Below are 23885 nucleotides of genomic sequence, written 5' to 3' on the forward strand. Positions count from 1 at the left end.
GATTCTACGACTAGCAGCATGCTAAAGGCACACACCTTCAAAACCATGGGGTAATAGTTAATAATATATTGACGTTAACATAATTACAACAGTTTTAGAGTGTTAGAATGAACCATACGTTGTTGTAGTGGCAGGGTCTATGTCGGAGTAAGGGTTTGCTGTAGACATAGCATACCCCTTTCCACTGCCACTTTCACGCGTACCTAGACTTTATAAGCTCTGATATCTGCGATAAACTCTGTATTATATACATATGCACATATATGTTGCGTTGGTTAACATTTCATGATATTTGTAGACAGTGTTTGACTAGTGTGTAAACTCGACTATTGCGTACTGGATATTCTATTACGTAATGATAGTTTATTTATGCATCCAATTGCTAATGAGTGGTATATAATCGGTATAGACGCTCAATGTTACAATTCATTTTATACAAATCGTTATATGTGCAGTTTCACTCATAGAAGCCTCGGGTATCGCAATCGAGTATTATACCATCTTTGTATTACACAAGTAATCATTTTATGGATATAATATCGTCATTTGATGGTGGACCATTTCCAGCGTTTATCGCTTTGCACTTATGAAGACATCAGTACCAGGGATTTAATAGATTCCATAATAATACAAATATCCTAGCATATTATCGCCTTTAAATTATACTATGCGTAACAGCCTGTTAACACGTTGAATGTATGATTACATTATTACGACCGATTACTGGTCGTGCGATCCAATTCGTTAAAGCAACAGACTGTGTAGAAATGACTGATTAACAAAATACGAATTAACATAACGACCACTATACTCGCAGGAACCCACTTGATAGCAGTTCAGTATCTTTAATGCGCCATATCATGGAATCGTTATGATAAATATATAACAGCATCAAGGAATAACAATTCCCATCGCCCGCCAGTTGATGAATAAGAACGTGTAACAAAGAATGTCACAGAACCGCGCTATCGTTAAGTATAAATCGCCCATATTCAATGGATTGCGCTGCATATACTAGGCGAAGCCAAATGACTGCTTATTGTCTCAAATGGGTTGATTGACATTTCTATTATGATATACTGTATATTGACGATATAGTCATTCTAGCAAACAGTGAGAGACGATAGAAGATGTTTGTACTTTGCAAGTGATATACACACTGGGAAATTCCTTCCTATACAAGTAACTGACATATAACTCCAGATTCAAAGAACGGATTCAGCAGCATAATTATTTATTTAATTATTTCATTAACATGTGTAATAAGTATATAAATATAGATATACAATTAACAATGGGTTCTATAACTACGGCATTAACATTTACACCATAAATACATGACTACTTTTGTTTTGCTGATCTAATGTTACGCCACACTTTTGTTTGCATATTTATGCATATAAAATATCGTATTACGTTATCAGCCATTCTTTAGGGAAATATGGGTTCTAATACCGCGACTGATAATAACGTCACGGGGAACGAAGATGTTCCAAATCCACCCAGAAGGTAAGCGTATATTTGATCTTTGTGAACATATATACAGACGTCGTCGTATGCGGGAGAGTAAATGGGACAATGTAGAGGAATCGCCTGCCGCTTCCAATGATTTCAACGACAAACTTGGCGGTGACGATAACAAGAAGCGCCACCGTAGATTATATATTGGCAACCTTCCATCAGGTAATAGTGCTACGGTCCATCTATATTCCCTATAGGTACTACGTATAAGGCCCTAGTGGAGTTTCTTAGTGCCGCACTTCGACTACCTAATGATGACAGTGGCCAAACAGTACAAGTTCCACACATATCGAAAACCGAAATATTTAACGAGGATCAGGGTTATTGTTTTTTGGAGTTTTCTACGCCAGAGTTAGCAGATGCCTGCTTTAAATTGGATGGTATTAATTTTAAAGGCAAACTTTTGAAGATACGCCGCCCTATAGACTATGGAACGACATCCAGCTCAGAGGACACTAAAGTCTTCGTTCAAAATATTCCTCCAACAATGAGTGAAGCTGAAGTTAAGGAGCTATTAGAGAAACATGGCAAGATTAAATCGTCAAATCTAGTGAAAGATCTGAAGACTGGCCAGAATAAAGGTTATGGCTTCTTTGAATTTGATGATTCTAGAGCTGCCAAAATGGCTGTGTGCCACTTGAATGGGCACATCATCGGTAAAAATGTACTTAGCGTTAAGCACGCAGCATTCAGTTACTTCGCTGCTGGTGGCAAATTGACCGATTGCAAGGCAACCAATTTACCAAACTCTGTAACGCAGTCTATATTGAGCAACCCATTGTTAGGTTTGCAAATGCAATCTGGCCGTCGCATTGGATCCAAGCCATCAAGAATAGTGCAGCTGATTAATATCGTATTTCATGAAGATTTAATACAGGACAAGAGGTACCATGAAGTTAAGGATGCTATCATGGAGGAGGCTAAGAAGTATGGTCATCTGGAAGACATTGTGATCCCGCGTCCAAATGACGACTTATCGTACAAAGAAGGTGTTGGCAAGGTCTTCCTCAAGTTTGGCGATGAAATTTCGAGCCGTCGTGCCCAGTATATGTTGAACGGTCGTGTGTTTGACGGTAACCGTATAGTGTGCGCTGCATTCTTTCCGTTAGATCGCTTCCTCAAGGGAAAGTACACACTTGTATAGACCTTTAACGCATAATATAAATTCCACTATTAGCGCCTAATACTCAGTGGGCGTGTTGCATATTTGACACCTATACTGTGCACACCACATTAATGTTGTGTGGCGTGTTATTTCGCGGATTCTTCGTTAACTTACAACATTAAAACACTTAAATCAACTCAAGAAGGATCTATAGCCGTTATTGTACGTACAAGAGCTTGCCATTAACCTAGACACCGGTTTTTATGTAACAGGGATCTAGTAATAATTACCATCTTTCTTTGCTGAAAATTGCACTTCCATTTTAGAAGCATTATTATTTAAACATCAAAATGATTGCTGTTGGTCAACCTGCACCCAATTTCCGCTGCGAGGCTGTAATGCCGGACAACTCTTTCAAGGAGATATCCCTTTCTGACTATGCCGGTAAGAAGTACGTTTGCTTATTCTTCTACCCATTGGATTTTACCTTTGTATGCCCAACGGAAATCGTGGCTTTCAATGATGCTATGGCTCAATTTGAGGCTCGTAACGTCCAGATTCTTGCTTGCAGTGTCGATTCCAAGTTTGCACATGTTACATGGCGTAACACCCCCAGGGACAAGGGTGGTATTGGCAATGTGATGTTCCCCGTTCTTACTGACATCACAAAGACTGTTTGTGATGCTTACGAAGTTTTGATCCCCGAAGAGGGTGTAGCGCTTCGTGGTCTGTTCCTCATCGACAAGAAGGGTATAGTCCAGCATTTGCAGATTAACAATCTTCCTTTGGGTAGATCGGTGAGTTCTACATACTATCTTTTGGTGTGTACTTTATTACTGTTTAATATAAGTAGATATTGCATTTGTGGTATATGACATAGTTTATACTGACTCTATTCGCAGGTCACTGAGGTATTGAGGATTATTGATGCTCTTCAATTTTACGAGAAGCACGGTGAAGTTTGCCCTGCCAACTGGAAGGCCGGTGACAAAGGGATGGCCGCCACTACGGAAGGTGTCATCGCTCACCTTACTAGCAAGCACTCATAAATAAAACAAATTACATCAGTAAATGTTAATTAAACGCGTTTTTTTGTGAATTAATGCGAAATGCGATGTACCGAGGTGTGATGGCATGATAAATCAACGTTTTCGTTAATGCCTTCAACTCGTTTTCTTCTGTTTTTGTTCCATTGTATGTGCGTCCGTTATTTCCTTAGTACGCTTGATGTTATCAAGCACTTCCTTTTTGAAGATACAATTTGGAATTTGAGGTGGCTTCCTATTTTTAATTTCTGCGGGTACATTCGTTAAAAATCGCCATCAACCTACTTAATTCGCCTTTATTTTTCAATTTCTTAATCTTCTTTTTATGAGCTGCGACCATCCGCTCGATCTAAAACGGAAATGATTACAAGGAACTATGTACTTACGTTATATTTCCTAGCGAGCTCTTGTCGCTTAGATCCCTCTACACATCGTTAAATAGCAATCAACAGAACCTACTTTTGAGCTTCACCATCTTGTATATCATATGCTTTTCGAATGAAGAGTCCCACTGGGGTGAACCATAGGCTTATGGTACTAGATGATACATCAATCAGGTCGTACAGGAACTACATCTCCAGCGTAATACGTATGATGATAATCGTCTGGGCGTATCTGCGTGGTCTATCTATTACACATCATTGACCTACGGAGCCACTTAAGCCACAGACGCAACCTCGCATCTTGGTTGTATGAGGACTATCCTTATTGCGTAATCTCCCCGTTAACATAGGAGTTGATCCCGTACTTGATGCCCAACTGTTGCAGTTTTTAGTCAGCGATTCAAGTGTTAGGAACGAAGGACTGGTTGCTAATGGTTGCTGCAGATTCATTGTCGATTAACAATATGGGCTCACCGTGGTTTTCGACGATTCGTGATTTTCCTTATCGTCTGCATTAGCAGCATGTTCACATATCATATCCCCTTTGTTTGTCAACTTCATGTTAGCAAGTGCTTCTAATCGATCGCTTATACCAACCCATGACCTGCGTGGTATATTAATTCATAACACGTCAAATCACACGCTTATGTAACCATACGACTTGTAAGGTTCTTGCTATGACTTACCCGTTAATGTTTTTTAGTCCTTCCACTTTGGCATCTGGGTTGTAATTGCAGAATGTTACTTGGCCGTTGTATACTACAAACACACTGCACTTGTCATTGTCTTTACAGTGCTGTTTACATATTAGAATTTTAGGTAGTTTCATTGTTTTACCTGCGATGCTGAAACGACATCACCGTTGCCTGCATACTATATAAACACACATGGCGCCCACGTACCTATTGTACCGTTACAATTCAGAAACACATCTGCTTATGATGAATTCTATGCGTATTCAACTACCTTTAAGGAGAGTGATGTGTGTACCTGCGTTTGAACGGTTACACACTTGACGACCGTTGTAACATATAACTAGACGAGCAAATAGTACTAATAATATTAACATAGTTAGTTAATGATGAAATTCTGACGGAAACCTTTTTCCTGTTCCGAATCCTCTCGTTTCTCCTTTAGGTCAAACCCAACGATGACAACCCCCAGAGATATCAAACATATCACGGTTGCTATCAGGATTTTGTATATATCCTTCGAAGGGCTTAGGGAAAGCTTCACAGTCCACCTACAGAAGTGTTAACTCGCAACATGCCACTTACTCATTAGGGTAGAAAAGTCTATGCGGGATCGCTATGACACTGCAATTGGGAATGATAGAAATCCACATATTACTGTGACTCTCAGCTTTGCTAGGTACACCCAGATAGAACTCTTCAACGTAGTTGTTGGTCTTACCCAAGCTGGGACAATTGAATACCAGGTAACGGGACTTACCCAAACATGGAATAGGGTGGAAGGAGCGGTGAATGGGCAGATTGGGCTCGTATAGTCGAACACCTGGGCGATTTTGTACCGTATACATCTATAACGGTTATCTTGAACACGTTGCCTGCATGATGTAATTAGTCCAACTGCAACTTACCACTGACATTCGATCCCGTAGACAATACATTCACTGAAGGGGTAGCAGCATCGGCAAATGACTTTACCATGGCTTTCATAAATAATCCTATCGCCTCGTTTACAACAGCATAAAATTTGCCAATGCTTTTGCCAACGGAGCCTGTAGCAGAAGCAAACACTGCAATTTCGGTAATGCCGTCCTCAAAGAGGTCAACTGCCGCTACTCTAAACTCATGTTCTCCGGTCTCCAATTCCTCCAACACAACTGATTTTTCAAACGATCTCGTGTATATATCGGTGGCATCTTGTTTGTCCACATTTTTGAATATAATAACAACTGACTTTGACTTTGCGACGTCATGTGCCATTAAAATAATATCTGGGTAGCCATTGTTATTCAGGTCACCAAATGTTAAGGTCAAAGGGCGCTTTTTGCTGTGATAAAATTTGAAGCCCTCTGGCAGAGATATAGTCACCGCTGATTCACCAATCAGTGGTTTAAATTCAAACAAAGACCTCGTGCAGAGCTCGTTGGCCTTTCTGCACATGTCGCTGTTGGGGTTGTTCCAAATATAGGAACAGAATGGTTTCTGTTTGTTTAAAACCATGGCTATCTTATTGCATTCCGCGCACTCCCTTTTATCTTCCGATTTAGTACAATAGGGAACAGCAATGTCAATAGTACCGTCGGCATTGATGTCCACGAATGACACTTGGCCATGGTTTTCCGGGAGTTCAATGTCTGCCTCCCTTTTGCTGACATACTTGAGCTTATTGCTCTCGCTATAAGACTGCCAAATTTGTAAGTAGTGTTTATTCTCTCTCTCGACTAAGAGAACCAAATCTGGTCTGCAGTCACCATCTAAATCCACAAAAGCTGATGAATGCGGCGATGGTATGTGGCCAATTATTTGCCTCTCAAATGAACACATTGGTATTTTTTCCATTAGATATGGAATTAACACGTCATCCTTATTAATCCATACGTAGACCTTGTTCTCCGTAGATTGGCATAGGAAATCTGGATAACCATCTCCATTTATGTCCAACACTAGGGGATGTATAGAAGTGTAATGGTAGTATGGTGATTTGCCAGGTTCAACTTGGACATTTTCACTGGACGTGTCCGAGTTAGTTTTCTCAGTGGAATTCCAACGTTTCTCAAGCTTCCCGTTTGAACTATCCTGGTATATAACTTCCAAGTAATATTTGTCTTCATGCTTGACTATCACTAGGATATCCAGTGCAGTGTCCAAATTCACATCAACGCCAATGACGCCATCGACAACTCCGGCAACCTCGTATTTGGCCAAAACAGTACTCTTGTTCGCTTCATTCGGGACACTATGTACATATACAGTTGATTTGTCACCATTGGTATGATATGATATGACGTCTAATTGACCATCGTTATTGTAGTCACCAAAATCTGCTATTTCGCCAGTGTGGTTAAGCACCTGCTCAAGTTTTTTCATCTCATAACACAGCAATAACCCCGCGTTGCCACATAGCAACAGCAGCCATGTTATGAACAACCCTGGCTTTATCCGATACATTTTGCAAATTAATACGATAAGAGGTAGTTTTATTGCAACAATGCTGTAATCACGTTACCATCTTCAGGTTAACATTCCAATAAAAAGTAGATGTACAGCATAACTGGATACATTGTCGATCGTCGGAAAGCCATTAGACTAGGAATGTAGTCAGATTGATGTAACACACGACAAGCATATCCACGGATTCATTCGTTATCCAAACGATCCAGCATCTTTTTCTCTCCCATTAACAATAACTACACAGAAATATACATTTAGATATCTATACATACATCTTTTAACTTTATCATAATTCGAGCATATACCCCCTGTATGATGTGTGGACTCGTTGGCAACACTTACTGTTTTCCTATATGTAGCTCTTATCTCCTCTTCTTTCATAGGTGGAGGAATTATAGTTCTGTATTCATATAAAAATAGTATAATATGTCATTTACCCGGACGGTTTGCCGGTTGCCCAGGCTACTAAATTCTGGTAGGTAGTCGCTCCACAGATGTGTCGATGCGTCTTTAAATTGTAGAAAAATGGAAGTCCACCGCAGTGTGCTACCTTATCCAACTTTATCAACAACTGTAGCATATTAAACATAGTATCACGGAACCTACAGCATAGTTGCTGGGCGATGCTATATCAAGCCGTTTAATGTGTAGTCCAAATTCTTGATTAGCCTGTTGTATTAATGGTTCCATGTCCTAATGTGGCATGTTGTATTTATAACAACGAGTTACCTCGCAAAATTCACATCCTTCTTTGTGGAATGCAAGCAAATGCGGGTAGCGCTTCTTATTCCAAATCCATGCGAGACCATAACTACCCGTTGCCTATGCATATTGTTAGTTAACGAATATCATATTATTTCTGATTACCAATCTTACCCTAGGAATCTGCAGCGTACCAAGGGTGTTTAAGGTGGCACTATGTCTAGAGCTTCCATGGCACGACACAAAGTAATGAAAAGAAATGTTAACTAAAAACAATCCATAATATAGTAATATGAGCATTTCTTTAGTATATGTTATAATGTTCCATAGGAAATAACATGTGTTTACTGTTTGTGAGTGGATGAATGAAGCATACGTATATCCCCCGATGTTCGCACTAATCCTATTTCAATGCCAAATTGTAAACGCGTTATCTTTATGGAACTTAGGTGCTGTACTTCCACTCTACAAAAACTATCCAGGAATACAACGTACCCCTGCACACCAGTACTTTGGAACCGTTGATGATATTCCTGTTTTCGTTGTAGAATCTAAGTATTCATCACCTGTTATTTTGACATTAGGAAATGAACGTGTAGTAACTGGTTTTGTTGATCCGAAGGACGCAGTAGATTTTCTTTCTGAAATTGCACAGACGGAAGGACCAGGTATTTTAGTAAATAAAGACCATATATTATCCAGACGAATATCGATCTTCGAATTTGCGAATAAAGGTTATGAACTTAAAGCAATGGCTTGATAAAGCGGACCCTAACCGGAATAGAATACGATCTAATATAAAATACAAAATTGTTCCGAGCTCGGATCAGGTTAGTTATGAAGTTTATATAATGATTAAACACAGAAAACATCACGGGATTTATATTTGCCATTTAGACATCGGAACAAATCTCATGTTTCAGTGTTTTATTCAAAAAATCTGGCTTTAAATTCACCATCTGGGCAATCTCTAACACCCCTGTTTTTGGACTTGAAAGATCTGCAACAATATATATCGACTATAGAAGACCCAGTACATAGAGAACATTGTTCCAGATCGATAGACGTTATGTCGTTATTTGACTTACTTTTGGTATGTGTTGAATGCTGTATATATATGTCATAGGCGAATCCAACATTAGATGGGTATGTGATTGCACCAAGTGCTAAATCAATCGAATTTTGTAATAAAGAGCGGTACTCGTATATCGTAAAAGCCCGATCATTGAATAAGGCGAAGTAGTACAATCTGGTGCTGTTAACTACTATATAAAGATACAACATATGAACATGGCGCCACGAGGTCGAAAGGTAATGCCTCAAGTGCAATTTTCATTATATATAGCCGACCAAAAGGCAGGAGGAATATCCTGTGACCCAGTATCCAATAAATAATATGACTTTTGGTTGGTACCGTATATCGTATGTTGATAGCTGCAGATGGTATTCGAGATATAGAGTTTGCTGATGACACTAGTACTCTCACGGGTTATGGTATACCACTTCCACCTCAACTGCTGAATATACCTGTAACAAACAATCGCATGGGTATTTATAACCTTATAAAACATGTAGGTCATCCTGGTTTAGACTAAGCGATATTAGGTCTTGGTTAGCTACGAAGAAGCCTTGGTAGATGCAGTGGCATCTTGTAACGATGAAAAGTTCGAAAAAAGGAAGACTATGTTCACTAAATTAAGTGAGTGAATGCTGTAGATGTTAACATATTATAGTTGCTGCCGTCACTGTTAGATGGTATACCACGTATCGTTGGAAGACGTATGATAGGGTCCTGGCAGGCCCGGTAGGTCCTGCGTTGCTTAAGGCACATATACTGTAGAGAAATGTGAGCACTCCGGACCAGCTTGCATTAAAACGAAGAAAGGTATGTCTATAGTTGTATAAACATGTTACACTATATCACAGAACTCGGAAAACCTGCATGTCTACCAAGTATTATGGGAGGAGCACTGTTATACGATGAAGCGGTTGGTACAGGCACGATCTTTATTAATCCCTATCAGACTATTGGAAGAGTGGAATGAAGCTGTCGATATATATGAGGCATTTAAAAGCGGTGACGGTGTACAAGACGATTGTGAAATGGCCGACGTAATGGAACGCCTTAATGAAATTATGCACGTGAATTCGGAACCCGCGGAGGAACGTCCACCTGCAACAGATTGCCAAGATCTTGCTGGTATATTAAAGGACGCACATGAGTTAATATCGGCCTCTGACAATGCAAACAACGAAGACTCTATAGAACACCTGAAGAAACAAAACATTAACGAGTTCCAATCCATGGTAAGCACTGGCGTAAAGTGGTTGACTCAAGTACAGGTAAACATAGGTATCAAACAATTTGAAGAGCTTCTGGACGAGTTGTCCATACACCTCAACAATTTGGTAGGTTGTTTAAACGTAAAATACATATACCTACAGTCACAATTTTCACGACTATTATCGCGAAAACTGTTTGTCAAAAGACCGTTATCAGAATACGTTGATAAGCTAAAGGTAAAGAAATGTGATATGAAATTCACAATGTGTAGAATATGCCCACGCACGCCACCGTAGAAACAGACGCTGACCTTTTCACAACACATAATGGCACGTAAATTCACTCCTGAAGATATAATATCGCAAAACCTAATCAAATCATCAGTACAGCGTGGAATAAAATTAGCGGTTAGTAGCTTATTGGCCAGTTTATTGACTTATCCCATAGATCGCAAACCAATTTCCAGCTTTTAGAGGTACTATCGACGATGTACTCCCGAAAAAGGGACAGATAATATTGGCTAAATGGTATGAATCTTTTAAATGTGTTTATAATGACGTAGCCAGGATCATCTGACATTGTTACTTGTTGGAGGAGAAATAACATTCTTCCAAGTTCGCGAGGGACCATGGATTCCTACTATGCGACTACTACATAAGTGTATGTATGATTAATTACTTCTTTACGTTCACAGATCCTACTATGATGCCCACGATGCAAGTAGACAAGGGAGCTTTAAAGTTTATCCTCAGGGGATCTAATATAATGTGCCCTGGGCTCACTTCACCAGGGGGGCGTATGGATGACGTAGACAAGGGACAAGTTGTGGTTAGTTAAGATGCTTAGGTTCGTATCCGTTGGCAGCAAATAACGGTTGATGGAAGAGAACATGCCTGTGCCGTTGGTGTGACCACTATGTCCACAGCTGAAATGTGAGTTGTATGCCACAGATATCACAGTACATCAGACGTGAAAAGAATAAAGATATTTGTATCGAGAACCTTCATTACCTCAATGATGGGATCTGGAAATTTGGGTCTATATCAACAAACGCATAATGTATATTGTCATTTATTTCAATCTGTCTCACTGCATTCATCTCTTGGTGGTATGTTCAGGATGAAATAAGCAGGGAAACCAATAAAAGGTTTCGTCATCTGTTTGATCGATCCATGCTACCTGCCTCTCAATAAACTGGTCAAGCAGATTTTGAGCTTGGCTGAGTGTGCATTCCAATTTTTCGGATAGCTCTAATACTGTCACTCCAGAGCGCTTCTCGGCCATGTAATCCAAACAGGCACGGTGATCATTGCTTAAACAAAAAGGTGATGTAACGATTAATGTAACACCTCTGACACATAACGTCCTTATACTGTTCTTTCCAAATACGGAACATTGTTTTATGGCCCTCAGAATATCATTTTCTGTAATATTCAATCTATCAGGAAATTCAGAAATCACCTGGCTCATTTCACAGATACCTCCGTTTATAGCTCTAGATTTCAAGCATACCTCGAGAAGACGGACTGCTACTTCTACATAGAACGATTTTAGTCCCACTGCCCTTGATATTCGTGATGAATTAGATAGAGGGTCAACGCCAATAATATCACACAATTCCAAAAATTCCAAACGAAATGCTGGATCTTTATTTATCAGACCTTTGTACTTTTCTATAAATACATACAAATCAGCTTTGAAGTCCTCTGCTAGCTTTTCATATGCATCGATAGTCTCACTTTCTACCGTTGCCGATAGTGTATCCCACTGTTCTTGCTCCCTTCGGGCATTCAGGATCCGAGAGGCTCCTATACCTCTACGCATCTTGCGATTGTATGAGGTACAAATAAAATGTTTATTGAAGTACACCTTTTATGTACCCATGAAACGTGCTTTAAGTAGTTTTCGCTGAGTGTCCAGGCTTTTCATTGAGACTTCTTTGGATTTGACAGATAGGTTGTCCACTTCGAATTCATTATATTGCGCCCTGAAACTACAAGAAACAGGTATATTGCCCAATGCTCTGGCGAATCCCCAAAATAAGGGATCTTTGGTGCCAGCTAGCGGCTTAAGTTGTGGAAGGTGAACAATGGGATATCCAGCAGGTACTCTTGCGACGTAATGATGTATTTTACCTTTACCCTGGCCCATCTTAACCCCTTCGGGGTTCTTTGTCACAGCATACGTCGCGTGAAGGTCAACATGCCTTTCCTTTTGTCTATTCAATATACGTTTCAAAGAAAACCGCAGCTTCTCCAAAGCTTCCGCCTTTATACGTCGAGGTGTTAGCGTGACTAAGCACTTGCCAAGTCTTATATCCGGCGATGTTAAAGGCAAGATCCGACCTTTGGGTACCTTGCGTGCGATAGGAAGTGGTGCCTTGTAGAAAACAGGTGGCATCACTTAATTAAATTAAGTACACTATACACTGTATAAAAATTGTGACCCCTGTCATTAGTATTTCCCATAATAAGGAGATGTATGTGTGCCGGTATGGATTAGAGTGTATTGATCCGCCATTTCGAACACCTGTTCATGGATTGTCGACAATATTGTATGATACAAATCTACTATTATCTTGATGATACGTATATGTAGACTGCCATTTTCCAAAATGGTAGATAAAATGATTGGTTGCATAATTATTGTGCCGACCAATGATTAAATGTGTATTGCCATATCAACAAAAACACACCTGTATAATATAGCTGTATCGACGACTATTTGGAGTTGTTTTTAATCTATTAAGGCAAATGTGTTAGCTATATAACTGTAATTTGTAGAAGCGCATATATAATTCAACGCAAAAAGTTCAATCTACTCTAACATTTTGAGTCTAATGATATATTTATAGATATGTAATTAATATTAAAATATTCAGAATGCTTCAATAGTCGTTTGATAAGCAACGACGACGGGACTCGAACCCGCAATCTTCGGTTCCGAAGACCGACGCCTTATCCATTAGGCCACATCGTCCGCGTTTTGAGCCTGATTTGTTCGGTTATTATGTAATTAATTATAATTAGACAATTATCTAGTTGATTTTTCCTTGTATTGTAAAGCATTATTTTATGTTATTGAACTCATTACAGTATATAATGTTGGTCATATAATAGTTGTTTTAAAATACGATGTTCAGGGTCTGCATATTGCATGATTGATACCTATGATATATTAATCGTCAATTTAAAATTGGTGCTCATTTTGGATTTTATAAAATATCTATTAATGTGGAATATTAGGTTAATTTTGGTGAAACTCCTTATGTTATCTCTATTCTCATTTTCTGAGTGATTCGTATGAATTGTTATTTACATATGAATATGCATCTGCAATGCTGTATAGATCTGGTTCATGAGTGCTTTTAAGACACTAAATTTTGTTGTATAAATGACAGAAATGATTGGTTGCGTTGACATTCTAATTGTGGGAGTTATCATAATAATCAGAGCATATAAAAACATTTGTTTGAATCCACATTACATTAGCATAATAGTTATTACACGACTTATCTGATTTGTAATAATAATACAAAATTCTTTATGACACTAATTAGGAACAGTCTAGTATCTTTCATGCCATTAAAGTGCTAACTACAACTTATATATACACTTTCACAATTTAAAACAATATGATAGATCCATTTTTTCGTGATACAATTAGTGTAATAACGTTTCTCGTATATATTAGGTGTCTTTATACTACAGATGTTATAGATGTTTCCAGAAAAATCAGACAAGAATGTGCCACGAACATCTATAGTCTTCTCTATGCGATATATTCAAAACAACGCAATTAGAGTATATTTAAACAACGTTACATTGGATAATGTTAACGGCAAAAAGTAACGACGACGGGAATCGAACCCGCAATCTTCGGTTCCGTAGACCGACGCCATATCCATTAGGCCACGCCGTCTCTGTCTAACCCCTGTATCATATGTTGACAACACTATATTATACATACATTCATTTCAACCATATTAATATTATTATTATGCTAATCTCTATCGACGTCCTATGTCCTATTCCACAACATAACTGTAATTCAATTAACATGGTATTACATCTTATAGAAAAATACAATTGTGTCAAAATGGTAGCATTGTTTTGTCATATATGAAACTTGGGGTTAATATATAGCTCTCCTTTACAACAGTCAAGTTGTAAAAAATGATATGGAAGTACATGCCGTACACATCAGTTAACATATGACTATACATACGGTTAATTATGATCTCTTCGAACAATGTCGCAACAAATTACTTTGCTCTTAAACAATTTGAGATTGTAGTTGTAATACATTATGTATTATCAACATAGATTCACTATTGCGTGGTAATAGAAACAACTGACTATAGTTAAAGTCTATGATTGGAAATATTCAAGTGGTGTTACATCCCACGAACTGCAGAATCAATGTTAACATATTATCTTGTTGTTTTTCAATACAACGAATAGATATTGCATTGTCATATCATTGCTATTGTAGATTTGATGTAGCTTTTACGGAACCTATGAAAAGAATGGATGGCCAATATGCACCACATGAATTTACTGCTATTATACATATATATATACAACTTATTTAATCTAGTTATATGTAACACTTAGAAATGCATATGTAAACACTTTTACGTTTCACTTTTCTGATTTGTTAAAAGGTTATTGACAAATTTGAATTACATATAAGTCAACGTTGATTATATGTTTGACCAGCCATTGCAGGTTTATGTAAAAATGTAAGAAGTGTTTATAGAAGGACTACTAGAACATTAGGGAGCAACAAAGTGAATTGCATATGTAATATATAGGTACTAGAATCCATCTTGTTGTTCTATTAAATAAGAAGACCCATTTTCAACAATCTACAATATGTTCCAATACAACCTTCAAATTAACATTCCGATACAATATAAACACATACAGCACATATTAATCCATATAAGTCCATTAAATAACGATTACTACAAGAACAATCTGTTTCTTTTAACTTAACGGGAGAAAATTGCAAATAAACTGGAAAGAGAATGACATCTTTACAGTGGAGTATGCCAGATAGTTGCATTGTGTTGGAATGACTGTTTTACATAATAGACCCATATGGCAAAATAAGAATACCTATAGGCGCCAAAGGTGAGACACTGGAGCTCATTGTAAAATATAATTGAGACAATTCGCATATATCGCCAAAGAGATATTCGATTAGATGAACTATCATTGACAATCAAGAACGTTAGTTCAGTTATATACCATTTTTGTACTACTGTGTACCAGTGCCATCATGTTACGTACACTGAAAATGATTACATATTATCTAGCATACAGCTGCCCAGGTCACCAGAGATATCATGACCATATGTTTCGATGCAATGTGTTCATATGGTATCCATGGACAGCGTTTTAGATTGGCAAAAACAACACATTGGTTGAAAAGACGCTAATATACACATCCCTATGCCACATGGACCATTTATAGTCTTACCACCATTTTATTAACACTGCCATATACTCAATATTTCTGTTGTTTTTCTTTTTTTCCTTAATTTAAGATAAACCTATGGGGTGTCTGGAAGACTAGGCATCATTAGTACACATTGAAAAGGATTATATACCTTACATTATGTTCCTTTTTATTATAGAAACAAATTTATAATATTACCTAATTATAACCAGCTAGATGGCTTGAGGAATCCGCTTTACAATCAGTAAGATGGGCCTTTTAAGGCGCTCTATGCCGTCGCGCGACGCTCGCGGGAACTCTAAGCTCGAGAATTCAGATGTAAAATTGAATTCGCGTAAAAGTTTATTGTATAATACCTTCATGTTACGATTAACGTTGGGTATATTTATCTCAGGAGGTTTTATTTTCATGGCGTGTCTAGGTCATGTTTATCTTTCTGCGTTGATATTATTTTTAATTGGCGTTGCTTATTATGAGTTTGTAATGACTTATGACAAGTTGGTACAACAGCGTAAGCAGGCAACGGAAGGAGATGGTGCAAGCAAATCTAATAACGGTACTGGAAAGTATAAGAAAGGTGATCGCATCTATGTTATAACTAAAGCATTGGATATTTTACCTTTTATCTCTCTTGAGACTTTTATGTTGTTCAGTACCATGGTTAGCATATCATTTCCGTGGTTGTTACCTCGTTTAGCTCAGAGCCATCCGCAGGTGTCTCATATATGCAGTTGTATATTATCTTATCACCATTTGTTAGTTTTTGTACTTTTCTTCTCGGGTATACTTAAATTTATTATAACATTGGAGAAAGGGCGTATTCGTCAGCAGTTTCTTCGTTTTGCTTTTATCGTAATGGCACTATTATATGTTGTTATGCAGAGCATGATGGTTATCGCAAACATATACTACGGTATGATTTGGATTATTTTACCTCACACAATGATATCTTTAAATGATGTGATGGCATACTTTTTCGGCAAGATGTTTGGAAAGACTCCCCTAATATCGCTATCTCCCAATAAGACATTGGAGGGATTTATAGGCGCGTTTATTTCCACTACAATGATTGTTGCCATTATGAGTCCGATTATATTACGTTTTCAGCCTATGATTTGTTCGCCCAATACATTTGTTTTTACTCCATTTGCTTGGATGAGGGCTACCTGCGAGCCCGAACGTATATACAAGTTGACAACCTACGTCCTACCTACATGGCTATCGAATATCGTAGGGATAAATGAGATTCTATACAGGCCATGTTTTGTTCACATTATGATTTTAACTCTTTTTGCTTCATTGTTTGCCCCCTTTGGTGGCTTTTTGGCATCAGGTTTCAAAAGAGCATTGAAAATTAAAGATTTTAGTGACACTATTCCAGGTCATGGTGGTATGATGGATCGTTTTGACTGTCATATTCTGATGGGTACTTTCACTTATTTATATTTGAAGACATTTGTGAGAAATTCCAAATACAATGCTGATGCTGTTTTAAAGGTAATTACCCGTATGACACCTGAAGACCGTGAGATACTGTTATTTAGGTTAAAAGAAATGTTTGGTTAATTCCTGTTATCGGAGATTCACTATTTTTAAACAGGAGTTTGATTCTTTTTGAAATGCCAGTACTATTCACATTGGGACATGTGTGTTAAAATACGCACGTAGTAAATACCCTTTGGCATATTGAAACAAAAATGCAGTTGCTAATTATATTTTATCATAAATGAACATCAGTGTGTCGCTGACCACTATTGTCTTTTATTAGCTTATTTGAATGATAGACATTGTATAGCGTACGCGATAGTGATAGAACAAACTATAATCTAGTTTTTAAATTATCCTTTTTTGTGACGGGTGAATTTCATTAGTCACGTATCTGGTATGATGTAATCATAGTGGTGTAATATTATAACGTTACACATCATTCCATTATCTATATGTCTAAAGAATTAAATTTATTCATGATAAGTCTTAGAATTTAATGGCTTCGTTGAGTTATTCTTTTTTACTCGTTTTATTCACGTGTCTTGCATCATGGGATTCTCCAAGGATTTGTGATTGCATTAAATTAAAAGGCTCTCCTAATTCACGCTCAGGATATATTATACATCGCATAAAGGGATACGCTGTTAATCCATCTTCTAATCGTCATGTAGCCAAATCATCGGTGGACTATACCTCCGGGGAATTACGTCCTTTTACGCTTTATTACAATGTTAAGCTGATAACACCAGAAGGTATGTCTTACAAGCTTTGTTTGTCATATTTTCAGGTGAGAAGGTAGTTGACTGCGATCCCGATGAATACATATTGGAGGCGGCTGAACGTGGCGGAGTAGATCTTCCATATAGTTGTCGCAGCGGTAGCTGTTCAACTTGCGCAGGTGAGAATACGTTATTTGATTAATGTCATGCTTTAGGTAAACTGTTGAAAGGGGAAGTCAACAATGAGGACCAAAATTATCTGGATGACAAACAGCTGGAGGAAGGTTACTGCTTGCTATGTACATGCTACGCTAAATCGGATTGCACCATAGTAACTCATAAGGAGAATGAGCTCCACGACTGAGTAGAAAGCAACACCGCTTTAATTACGCGAACGAATGGTTTAACATATCTTATACATAGACCCGCTCTACCCAGTTATTGATGTATACTTCTGTAATGAACATTGCATTTAGTGCTATTTGTATCGATTGAACATATGTTCACTTGAGTGGAATGAACCTGGATGAGTGTGTCGATCCAATACCTGGTTTTCCGTGCATGACGGGTTTGTAGGTAATGGAGAACTCTCCAACGTAGTGGCCCACCATCTCAGGCTTAATTTCAACGTTGATGTATTGCTTGCCATTGTAGACTCCAACAATCGATCCGATCATTTCAGGGATAATGATAGTGTCCCTAAGGTGGGTCTTAACTGGTTCTGGCTTTTCTCCGTATGCAAGGTCCTTCTTGGCAGCCTTAAGCTTCTTAAGAAGTGTGCGGATTCTGGTTTTGATACCTATATCGCAATGATGACGCTCCCACCACAGTGTAACATACCTCTGGAGAACCTCCTCCTCTGCCTAGACTTTAACAAACCGACAAAATTTTCCATAGGCATTTCCAAGAGTTTTTCCAGTTCATAGCCCCTGAACTTGAAGGTTCTGAAGGTTCTTTTTCTGTTGCCTTGTGCAGCTTGGTCCGCCTGTAGTAGAATTAGAGCGATATTCACGACGTTCGATGCACTTACCATTGTTATATCATGTAATAAACAACAGAAGATATGTAGGCCGATAGTCTATGTGTAATAATTGGCCAAAATAGTTATCGTTGCCATTCCCCATGATGTCACCCCCATGACGCTATAGGACTCGAGCTACCAATCCGTGTAATTTACAGAGTCATTTTATTATGTAATTTCACTATTGTTTTAAATACTAGATTCGCTATTATGGCATTTTTGGTTACTACGTATAGGCGCCTCCTAGGTACCCATTATGGAAGTGAATGATACCCTCTATGGATAAATGTTAGCAATTCAGTGATAAACTCGGTTTATATGTTTTTTATTTACAATATTGATCCAATTGTATTAATACTATATAATGAGTATCACTCTGGTCGACACATGGTGTATACTCACTTATGTGTATGTCAGTTATCTACGTCTTAATGAGTATACATAATTACGGATCTTTTGATGGTATTGTGAGCTGCTAAATATACTGAACAAATTGTTTTGTAGCGTTTATGCCTAACATACCGTAGGGTTTTTATTGTGGCTACCTCTAATCATAGACATTTATAGGTTTAAAAGTGCGGAATTTGATGAAATTTTCATATTTTAGATTTCATTTTGTATTTTATGTGCATTTCCCTTTACACATTGCTTTTGTTGGGGCTACGCCCGCCTGCACGTTTCGTTGAATATATATATTTATGGTATGCAGGATGACAATCGCTTTTTTCGTTTCCATATTCGGTGTTTATATTTCATTAAATTGTTCAGCAACTCTCTTGGGTGGCAGTTCACTGAACACATCCGATGGAGTGTCTACTTACAATGCTTCCTTAGGTCCCCTGTCTGCTGATCGTTGCGAAAATGCGCAAGCCCCTACACATCAGGCTTTACAACTTGTATTGCCTGAGGAGGATGTTGAATCATTGCGGATTAGGGTAAATGAGGCTTTTGATGCTGAGCGGGACCACTTGAACAATGGTTTCCGTGCATCAGACAGTACTATCGCTGGCACTGTGTCTGCTGCTCCTGCTATCTTTGGAGCTGGGACCGGATGCTGTTCTGAGGCCAAACCTAATCCGGAGGAACATTGTTCTACTGGAGCATGTCCTTCAAAAGTACCTGCTGCAGAGCCTGCCGCGGCGGCTAGTCACTGTGCATCTGCCGAGTCATCTGGATCTTGCAGCATGCCTATGTATTTTGAGAACACCGTGAAAACTGTGATATTATTTCACTTTTGGAAAACGACTACTGGAACTCAGTATGCAGTGAGTCTATTCTTTATTTTCGTCCTTTCTCTGATGACTGTCTTTTTGAAGGCATTTAGGAATAAGCTCAATTGTGCTTTATTGCAGCGTCCCAATGGTTACCATCCGACTGTAAAATACGGTATTATGTATATATTGGCGTTTGTTGTAACTTTCATGGACTTTGCCATGATGTTGGTTGTGATGACGTTCAATGTCGGTATCGTTTTGGTTGTTTGCTCTGCTTATGCTCTAGGCTACATTTTCACATGTTGTCCTTTGGGGCTTTCTGAAGCAGCAAATGGGTCGCGTTGCACTCAGGAGTGCCCAGCTGATTGTTGTTGTTAGAGTGATCTTACTTTCTTCATCTTTGCTACCACATGTTGCTTTGGGAATAGTACCATTATGTAAAACATGGGTAATTTATATCAATACACACTCTAGTTGACATTTTCATGTGTAGTTGTATATTCACTGTCTACACCTCATAGACATGCCCCCAGCTATGTCTAAAATATATATTATTAATAAATAATGACTGACAATAGTACACATTGTTACGGCGGCATTTGGTTGAAAAGTGATGGCAATCCTGTACGGTTAAAGGCAAAGTTAGCGGGTGCTGATGATTCCATTGTTAAATTTGAATTTGATAGGTCGATACCTTCTGACGTTACTCCTAAAGGTTAGTTTGGATCAATATAAACGTAGTTATAGTTTCTAGATGTGTTAGAGGCTCTGGGTGCGGTGGAAGTTGAGGGTGACATCGCAGATATAACTGTAAGGGGACATAGGCTTCAATGCAAGTATGTAGACCCCAAATCTGTTATTTTAAATCTTGGAGAGAGTCCGGAGCGTTCACTAGACGTCACTGATCGTTTCCTGGGGGTTGTATATGTATCGCCTTCACTGGGTAAAACCACGAGTGCTTCGAAGGTGAGTTGTCTTATTTACCATGAAACATTGCGCACCAGTACTCTATAGCGTGGCAGCAGGAGCCTAGTTACACAAAATTCCACAAGGCACGCCCTTATGGTTGTGACGAATCAGCTATTCCTGGACACACACGATAGGGTCGGAACAATGTAATATCGCTACACATCTGTGTAATTCCCCGTTAAATCGTTTTACTACATGGCGAACGTATCTTTCTATGCTTTATTTCGGAATGGAACATTTATTCTTATGCATCCCAGTGCATCTGTCTTGGATATCAATTCCCTTTGATGCCTGTAGCATTGCAAACGATCTGTACAATCGGTTGTGAATTATTATTTAAGGATCTAACCATGGTACACCATGTATAATGCCAAGGCTGCCGATGAGGTGTATCTGATCCCCAACTCAAGTAGCAGTTTACGTCGTGGTACATATGGGCAATTATTATTGATATCGAGTTTCTTATACCTTTGCCCTATTTTGGACGTCATTTTAGTTTGGTGGTCGTCATCATCGCAGATAGCCAATGCATCATCAACTCTTTTCAAGTTTTGTGTAGTGTCTTACACATGTGTCAATGTTGCCACTAGTTTGACGGGGTTTGGTGGAATGATATTCAAGAATGAATCGGCTTTGAATGTGTCGTTGGTTTTGATACTTATGGAGAACACCTTGACGTTGCTGTGCACGACTACGGTTACAGTCTTCATACTATTTGGATCAAACATATTCTCGATTCACCATGCTCCTCCATTTCTGCAGTATATGGAATCAAATCGCCGAATAGGTGTATTGATCTGTTTGCTTTTGATTTGGGTTCGCATAAGTTACTACTTTTTGATATGGGCTATTACTGACCTTGAGCATATGTACCATGGTGACTGCAAGATATTGAAGCGTTCTTCTATGTCTGGTCAAGTACCACCTGACGATGGTATCACTATAGACATCATTACTGAATGACACGGCCAATGGCAACTTAATCATTAGGCAAACAGTTGTTTAGCAAGTTGTGTAGTTTGTTGCAATGTACTTCTGAATGTAGTTTTTTCTTCTCTGCGTGCCTTTTTAATTTCTAGTCTCAGGTGTTCTATGCTATCGCAATCGATGATATCTTCTGGTTTGAGTACAACAGCTCTTTTTTTCTTGAGGTCTGAGTAGAATGTGCTTGCCATGATGGCAGTTCTTTCATTAAAGTGGTTTATCATTAGCGGCAATTCCCATATATATATTTGTTCTTGTTCAGTTTCATTTTTGTCGCTTGTTTCCATGAGTGATTCCATACTTGTTTTATCTATAGTTTGTTGTATATTGGCCACATCATCTTGGTGTATAACCCCTAGGCAGGTATGACTATGCACCTTGAGTAGGTTAACAGCGATAGTTAGCAGTATAGTGGCTTCGAAGCACTCTGTGAAGCACGCTGTGCGTACCAGTTTCTTGATAAAGCGTGCTGTCAATTGCGATGGAAGTTTAACGCTTTTTAATGCCAAGTTGACGAATTGCAGGAAATCTCTACCATATTCGGATGCAATGATATTGTCAGACAAATACATGTATATCCTTTCGTAGATGCTTGAAGACACTTGCTTTCCATCCATGTTATTATTCAATTCTTCAACTTCTCCTAGTCCGTGATTAAGAACAAGGTCAAATATGCCTTTAAGGCTTAGCATGCTGAGTAGATTATCCTTCGAGTTAAGATGATCTATCAGCCAATTGGCATATATCAATGGACTTCTGGTGTATGGCAATATATCTGCTGGCATTCGGTTTAATATTTTGGCGGTTATATCTTTATTCATTGCGATATCACATAATATGATTCCTTGCCACATCGAAGAATATGCTTTCAAAGATTCGTGGTTAAGATTCTCATCCCCGTTAACATCGATGTCACTATACGATTCATCACTCTCATCATCAGCAGTTTCATCACTACTTTCAGATTCACTGTTCTCTGATGATTCACTATATTCAATACTAGAGCCTGAATCGGAATCATAATTAATTACCGATTTAATTGTACTAGCCTTTGCTTTACGTGCATCCTCTTTTTTCTTTTGGTATGTCAACTCAGGTTTAGGTAGACGTAATACCAACTCCGTCAACCGTTCAAGCGCTACAACATCCGTTACATTGTCATGTTTATATATTTCAGCTTGATCGCTTTCCAAGCTTTCTTGTATATTTTGCAATGCAACATAGCAATGGTATACTATCTCCGGTGTGTTTACATAGTTAGACAATATATCAAATACAGCATCGATTTCCCATTCATCATTGTATATCACGAGTCCTAATGTAAACTCCAGGAAACATCCCGGGAAAACCTGCGATAATTTGAATTTAGCGGAGTGATCACTCTGTAACAGCTGTAATAACTTCGATTCCAATCGTATGATGGTAAACAGATGTGGTAAAATAGCGATAGTATATCCCTTTCTTTGGCATAGTTTAGCTATAGTGGCCACAAAATTTAGACATAGTATCCGAAGTGTTTTCTTGTTGTCTAAGGATTTACCTGTTAACATATGCAATGTATTGGCATGATGTTGCACATCGGTAAAAAACTGCCGATCATAGTAACATGGAAACTCTGCTTTTGCTATGTATATTTCCTCTATTAGGTAATCCACTAATTTCAGTACAACATTTAAGGATGTTGTTTGGTTGAGAGTAACCATGGCATCATACCAGTTCTTCGGTTTTGATTTAACTTCATTTTTGTCTTCTGTCATTTTCGAATGGGTGTAATTTTTATATAACTATACATCTTGACATCCTTCTGTGGTGTGTCAGCTTAACTATGATTATGGTACACATT

At 38.4% G+C, this 23885-nt stretch overlaps 20 protein-coding genes across 20 annotated transcripts; 11 read left to right on the forward strand and 9 right to left on the reverse strand.

Moving 5' to 3' along the window:
- Positions 1-90: 90 nt before the first annotated feature.
- Positions 91-631, forward strand: BBOV_II004955 (uncharacterized protein). Its single transcript, XM_051767871.1, has one exon. It carries the CDS (start codon positions 370-372, stop codon positions 535-537), a length of 168 nt encoding a protein of 55 aa, XP_051623821.1. The 5' UTR covers positions 91-369; the 3' UTR covers positions 538-631.
- A 756-nt stretch (positions 632-1387) lies between these two features.
- BBOV_II004960 (RNA recognition motif domain containing protein) lies at positions 1388-2680 on the forward strand. The gene is made up of 3 exons (XM_001609968.2): positions 1388-1509; positions 1547-1683; positions 1719-2680. The coding sequence occupies exons 1-3, from the start codon at positions 1442-1444 to the stop codon at positions 2663-2665; spliced, it is 1152 nt and encodes a 383-aa protein (XP_001610018.1). The 5' UTR covers positions 1388-1441; the 3' UTR covers positions 2666-2680.
- Positions 2681-2812: 132 nt separating this feature from the next.
- BBOV_II004970 (putative peroxiredoxin (alkyl hydroperoxide reductase subunitC)) lies at positions 2813-3692 on the forward strand. Its single transcript, XM_001609969.2, has 2 exons — positions 2813-3423; positions 3529-3692. Exons 1-2 carry the CDS (start codon positions 2977-2979, stop codon positions 3673-3675), a joined length of 594 nt encoding a protein of 197 aa, XP_001610019.1. The 5' UTR covers positions 2813-2976; the 3' UTR covers positions 3676-3692.
- BBOV_II004980 (GNL3L/Grn1 putative GTPase family protein) lies at positions 3688-4193 on the reverse strand. Its single transcript, XM_001609970.2, has 4 exons — positions 4132-4193; positions 4059-4096; positions 3958-4021; positions 3688-3920 (listed from the first exon to the last, which is right to left on the reverse strand). The coding sequence occupies exons 1-4, from the start codon at positions 4157-4159 to the stop codon at positions 3790-3792; spliced, it is 261 nt and encodes an 86-aa protein (XP_001610020.2). The 5' UTR covers positions 4160-4193; the 3' UTR covers positions 3688-3789.
- Positions 4132-5128, reverse strand: BBOV_II004985 (uncharacterized protein). The gene is made up of 7 exons (XM_051767392.1): positions 5022-5128; positions 4958-4987; positions 4893-4921; positions 4742-4851; positions 4530-4659; positions 4323-4493; positions 4132-4287 (listed from the first exon to the last, which is right to left on the reverse strand). Exons 1-7 carry the CDS (start codon positions 5122-5124, stop codon positions 4222-4224), a joined length of 639 nt encoding a protein of 212 aa, XP_051623816.1. The 5' UTR covers positions 5125-5128; the 3' UTR covers positions 4132-4221.
- Positions 5122-7249, reverse strand: BBOV_II004990 (Repeat domain in Vibrio Colwellia Bradyrhizobium and Shewanella (VCBS) family protein). Its single transcript, XM_001609971.2, has 4 exons — positions 5656-7249; positions 5508-5622; positions 5333-5473; positions 5122-5298 (listed from the first exon to the last, which is right to left on the reverse strand). The coding sequence occupies exons 1-4, from the start codon at positions 7190-7192 to the stop codon at positions 5127-5129; spliced, it is 1965 nt and encodes a 654-aa protein (XP_001610021.2). The 5' UTR covers positions 7193-7249; the 3' UTR covers positions 5122-5126.
- A 105-nt stretch (positions 7250-7354) lies between these two features.
- Positions 7355-8219, reverse strand: BBOV_II005000 (uncharacterized protein). The gene is made up of 7 exons (XM_051767284.1): positions 8072-8219; positions 7925-8017; positions 7802-7888; positions 7633-7766; positions 7538-7595; positions 7468-7503; positions 7355-7431 (listed from the first exon to the last, which is right to left on the reverse strand). The coding sequence occupies exons 1-7, from the start codon at positions 8195-8197 to the stop codon at positions 7381-7383; spliced, it is 585 nt and encodes a 194-aa protein (XP_051623174.1). The 5' UTR covers positions 8198-8219; the 3' UTR covers positions 7355-7380.
- A 40-nt stretch (positions 8220-8259) lies between these two features.
- BBOV_II005005 (Tic22-like family protein) lies at positions 8260-9165 on the forward strand. Its single transcript, XM_051767019.1, has 4 exons — positions 8260-8565; positions 8600-8727; positions 8763-8990; positions 9024-9165. The coding sequence occupies exons 1-4, from the start codon at positions 8286-8288 to the stop codon at positions 9138-9140; spliced, it is 753 nt and encodes a 250-aa protein (XP_051623822.1). The 5' UTR covers positions 8260-8285; the 3' UTR covers positions 9141-9165.
- A 7-nt stretch (positions 9166-9172) lies between these two features.
- On the forward strand, positions 9173-10522 carry BBOV_II005010 (uncharacterized protein). The gene is made up of 11 exons (XM_051767067.1): positions 9173-9208; positions 9243-9303; positions 9338-9468; positions 9503-9596; positions 9631-9701; positions 9738-9782; positions 9824-9885; positions 9922-10204; positions 10241-10306; positions 10343-10417; positions 10453-10522. The coding sequence occupies exons 1-11, from the start codon at positions 9182-9184 to the stop codon at positions 10516-10518; spliced, it is 981 nt and encodes a 326-aa protein (XP_051623175.1). The 5' UTR covers positions 9173-9181; the 3' UTR covers positions 10519-10522.
- On the forward strand, positions 10504-11257 carry BBOV_II005020 (uncharacterized protein). Its single transcript, XM_001609974.2, has 6 exons — positions 10504-10588; positions 10629-10708; positions 10744-10841; positions 10876-11009; positions 11046-11113; positions 11149-11257. Exons 1-6 carry the CDS (start codon positions 10508-10510, stop codon positions 11237-11239), a joined length of 552 nt encoding a protein of 183 aa, XP_001610024.1. The 5' UTR covers positions 10504-10507; the 3' UTR covers positions 11240-11257.
- On the reverse strand, positions 11220-12038 carry BBOV_II005030 (uncharacterized protein). The gene has a single exon (XM_001609975.2). It carries the CDS (start codon positions 12003-12005, stop codon positions 11277-11279), a length of 729 nt encoding a protein of 242 aa, XP_001610025.1. The 5' UTR covers positions 12006-12038; the 3' UTR covers positions 11220-11276.
- On the reverse strand, positions 12013-12630 carry BBOV_II005040 (putative ribosomal protein L16/L10e). Its single transcript, XM_001609976.2, has one exon. The coding sequence runs from the start codon at positions 12579-12581 to the stop codon at positions 12054-12056; it is 528 nt and encodes a 175-aa protein (XP_001610026.1). The 5' UTR covers positions 12582-12630; the 3' UTR covers positions 12013-12053.
- A 1995-nt stretch (positions 12631-14625) lies between these two features.
- On the reverse strand, positions 14626-15706 carry BBOV_II005065 (uncharacterized protein). Its single transcript, XM_051767161.1, has one exon. It carries the CDS (start codon positions 15249-15251, stop codon positions 15081-15083), a length of 171 nt encoding a protein of 56 aa, XP_051623863.1. The 5' UTR covers positions 15252-15706; the 3' UTR covers positions 14626-15080.
- A 119-nt stretch (positions 15707-15825) lies between these two features.
- Positions 15826-17278, forward strand: BBOV_II005070 (Cytidylyltransferase family protein). The gene has a single exon (XM_001609977.2). It carries the CDS (start codon positions 15897-15899, stop codon positions 17211-17213), a length of 1317 nt encoding a protein of 438 aa, XP_001610027.1. The 5' UTR covers positions 15826-15896; the 3' UTR covers positions 17214-17278.
- A 322-nt stretch (positions 17279-17600) lies between these two features.
- On the forward strand, positions 17601-18245 carry BBOV_II005080 (Ferredoxin-1 domain containing protein). Its single transcript, XM_001609978.2, has 3 exons — positions 17601-17887; positions 17923-18033; positions 18070-18245. The coding sequence occupies exons 1-3, from the start codon at positions 17632-17634 to the stop codon at positions 18216-18218; spliced, it is 516 nt and encodes a 171-aa protein (XP_001610028.1). The 5' UTR covers positions 17601-17631; the 3' UTR covers positions 18219-18245.
- Positions 18246-18327: 82 nt separating this feature from the next.
- BBOV_II005090 (Ribosomal_S19 superfamily protein) lies at positions 18328-18942 on the reverse strand. The gene is made up of 3 exons (XM_001609979.1): positions 18885-18942; positions 18695-18839; positions 18328-18653 (listed from the first exon to the last, which is right to left on the reverse strand). Exons 1-3 carry the CDS (start codon positions 18885-18887, stop codon positions 18358-18360), a joined length of 444 nt encoding a protein of 147 aa, XP_001610029.1. The 5' UTR covers positions 18888-18942; the 3' UTR covers positions 18328-18357.
- A 519-nt stretch (positions 18943-19461) lies between these two features.
- Positions 19462-20515, forward strand: BBOV_II005100 (Ctr copper transporter family protein). Its single transcript, XM_001609980.2, has one exon. It carries the CDS (start codon positions 19574-19576, stop codon positions 20465-20467), a length of 894 nt encoding a protein of 297 aa, XP_001610030.1. The 5' UTR covers positions 19462-19573; the 3' UTR covers positions 20468-20515.
- Positions 20516-20602: 87 nt separating this feature from the next.
- BBOV_II005110 (uncharacterized protein) lies at positions 20603-21235 on the forward strand. The gene is made up of 3 exons (XM_051767633.1): positions 20603-20804; positions 20844-21055; positions 21094-21235. Exons 1-3 carry the CDS (start codon positions 20654-20656, stop codon positions 21190-21192), a joined length of 462 nt encoding a protein of 153 aa, XP_051623176.1. The 5' UTR covers positions 20603-20653; the 3' UTR covers positions 21193-21235.
- A 122-nt stretch (positions 21236-21357) lies between these two features.
- BBOV_II005120 (putative integral membrane protein) lies at positions 21358-22058 on the forward strand. The gene has a single exon (XM_001609982.2). The coding sequence runs from the start codon at positions 21419-21421 to the stop codon at positions 22019-22021; it is 603 nt and encodes a 200-aa protein (XP_001610032.1). The 5' UTR covers positions 21358-21418; the 3' UTR covers positions 22022-22058.
- On the reverse strand, positions 21973-23863 carry BBOV_II005130 (uncharacterized protein). Its single transcript, XM_001609983.2, has one exon. The coding sequence runs from the start codon at positions 23797-23799 to the stop codon at positions 22045-22047; it is 1755 nt and encodes a 584-aa protein (XP_001610033.1). The 5' UTR covers positions 23800-23863; the 3' UTR covers positions 21973-22044.
- Positions 23864-23885: the final 22 nt, after the last annotated feature.

This window comes from Babesia bovis, chromosome 2 (assembly GCF_000165395.2).
Source record: "Babesia bovis T2Bo chromosome 2, whole genome shotgun sequence".
Lineage (NCBI taxonomy): Eukaryota > Apicomplexa > Aconoidasida > Piroplasmida > Babesiidae > Babesia > Babesia bovis.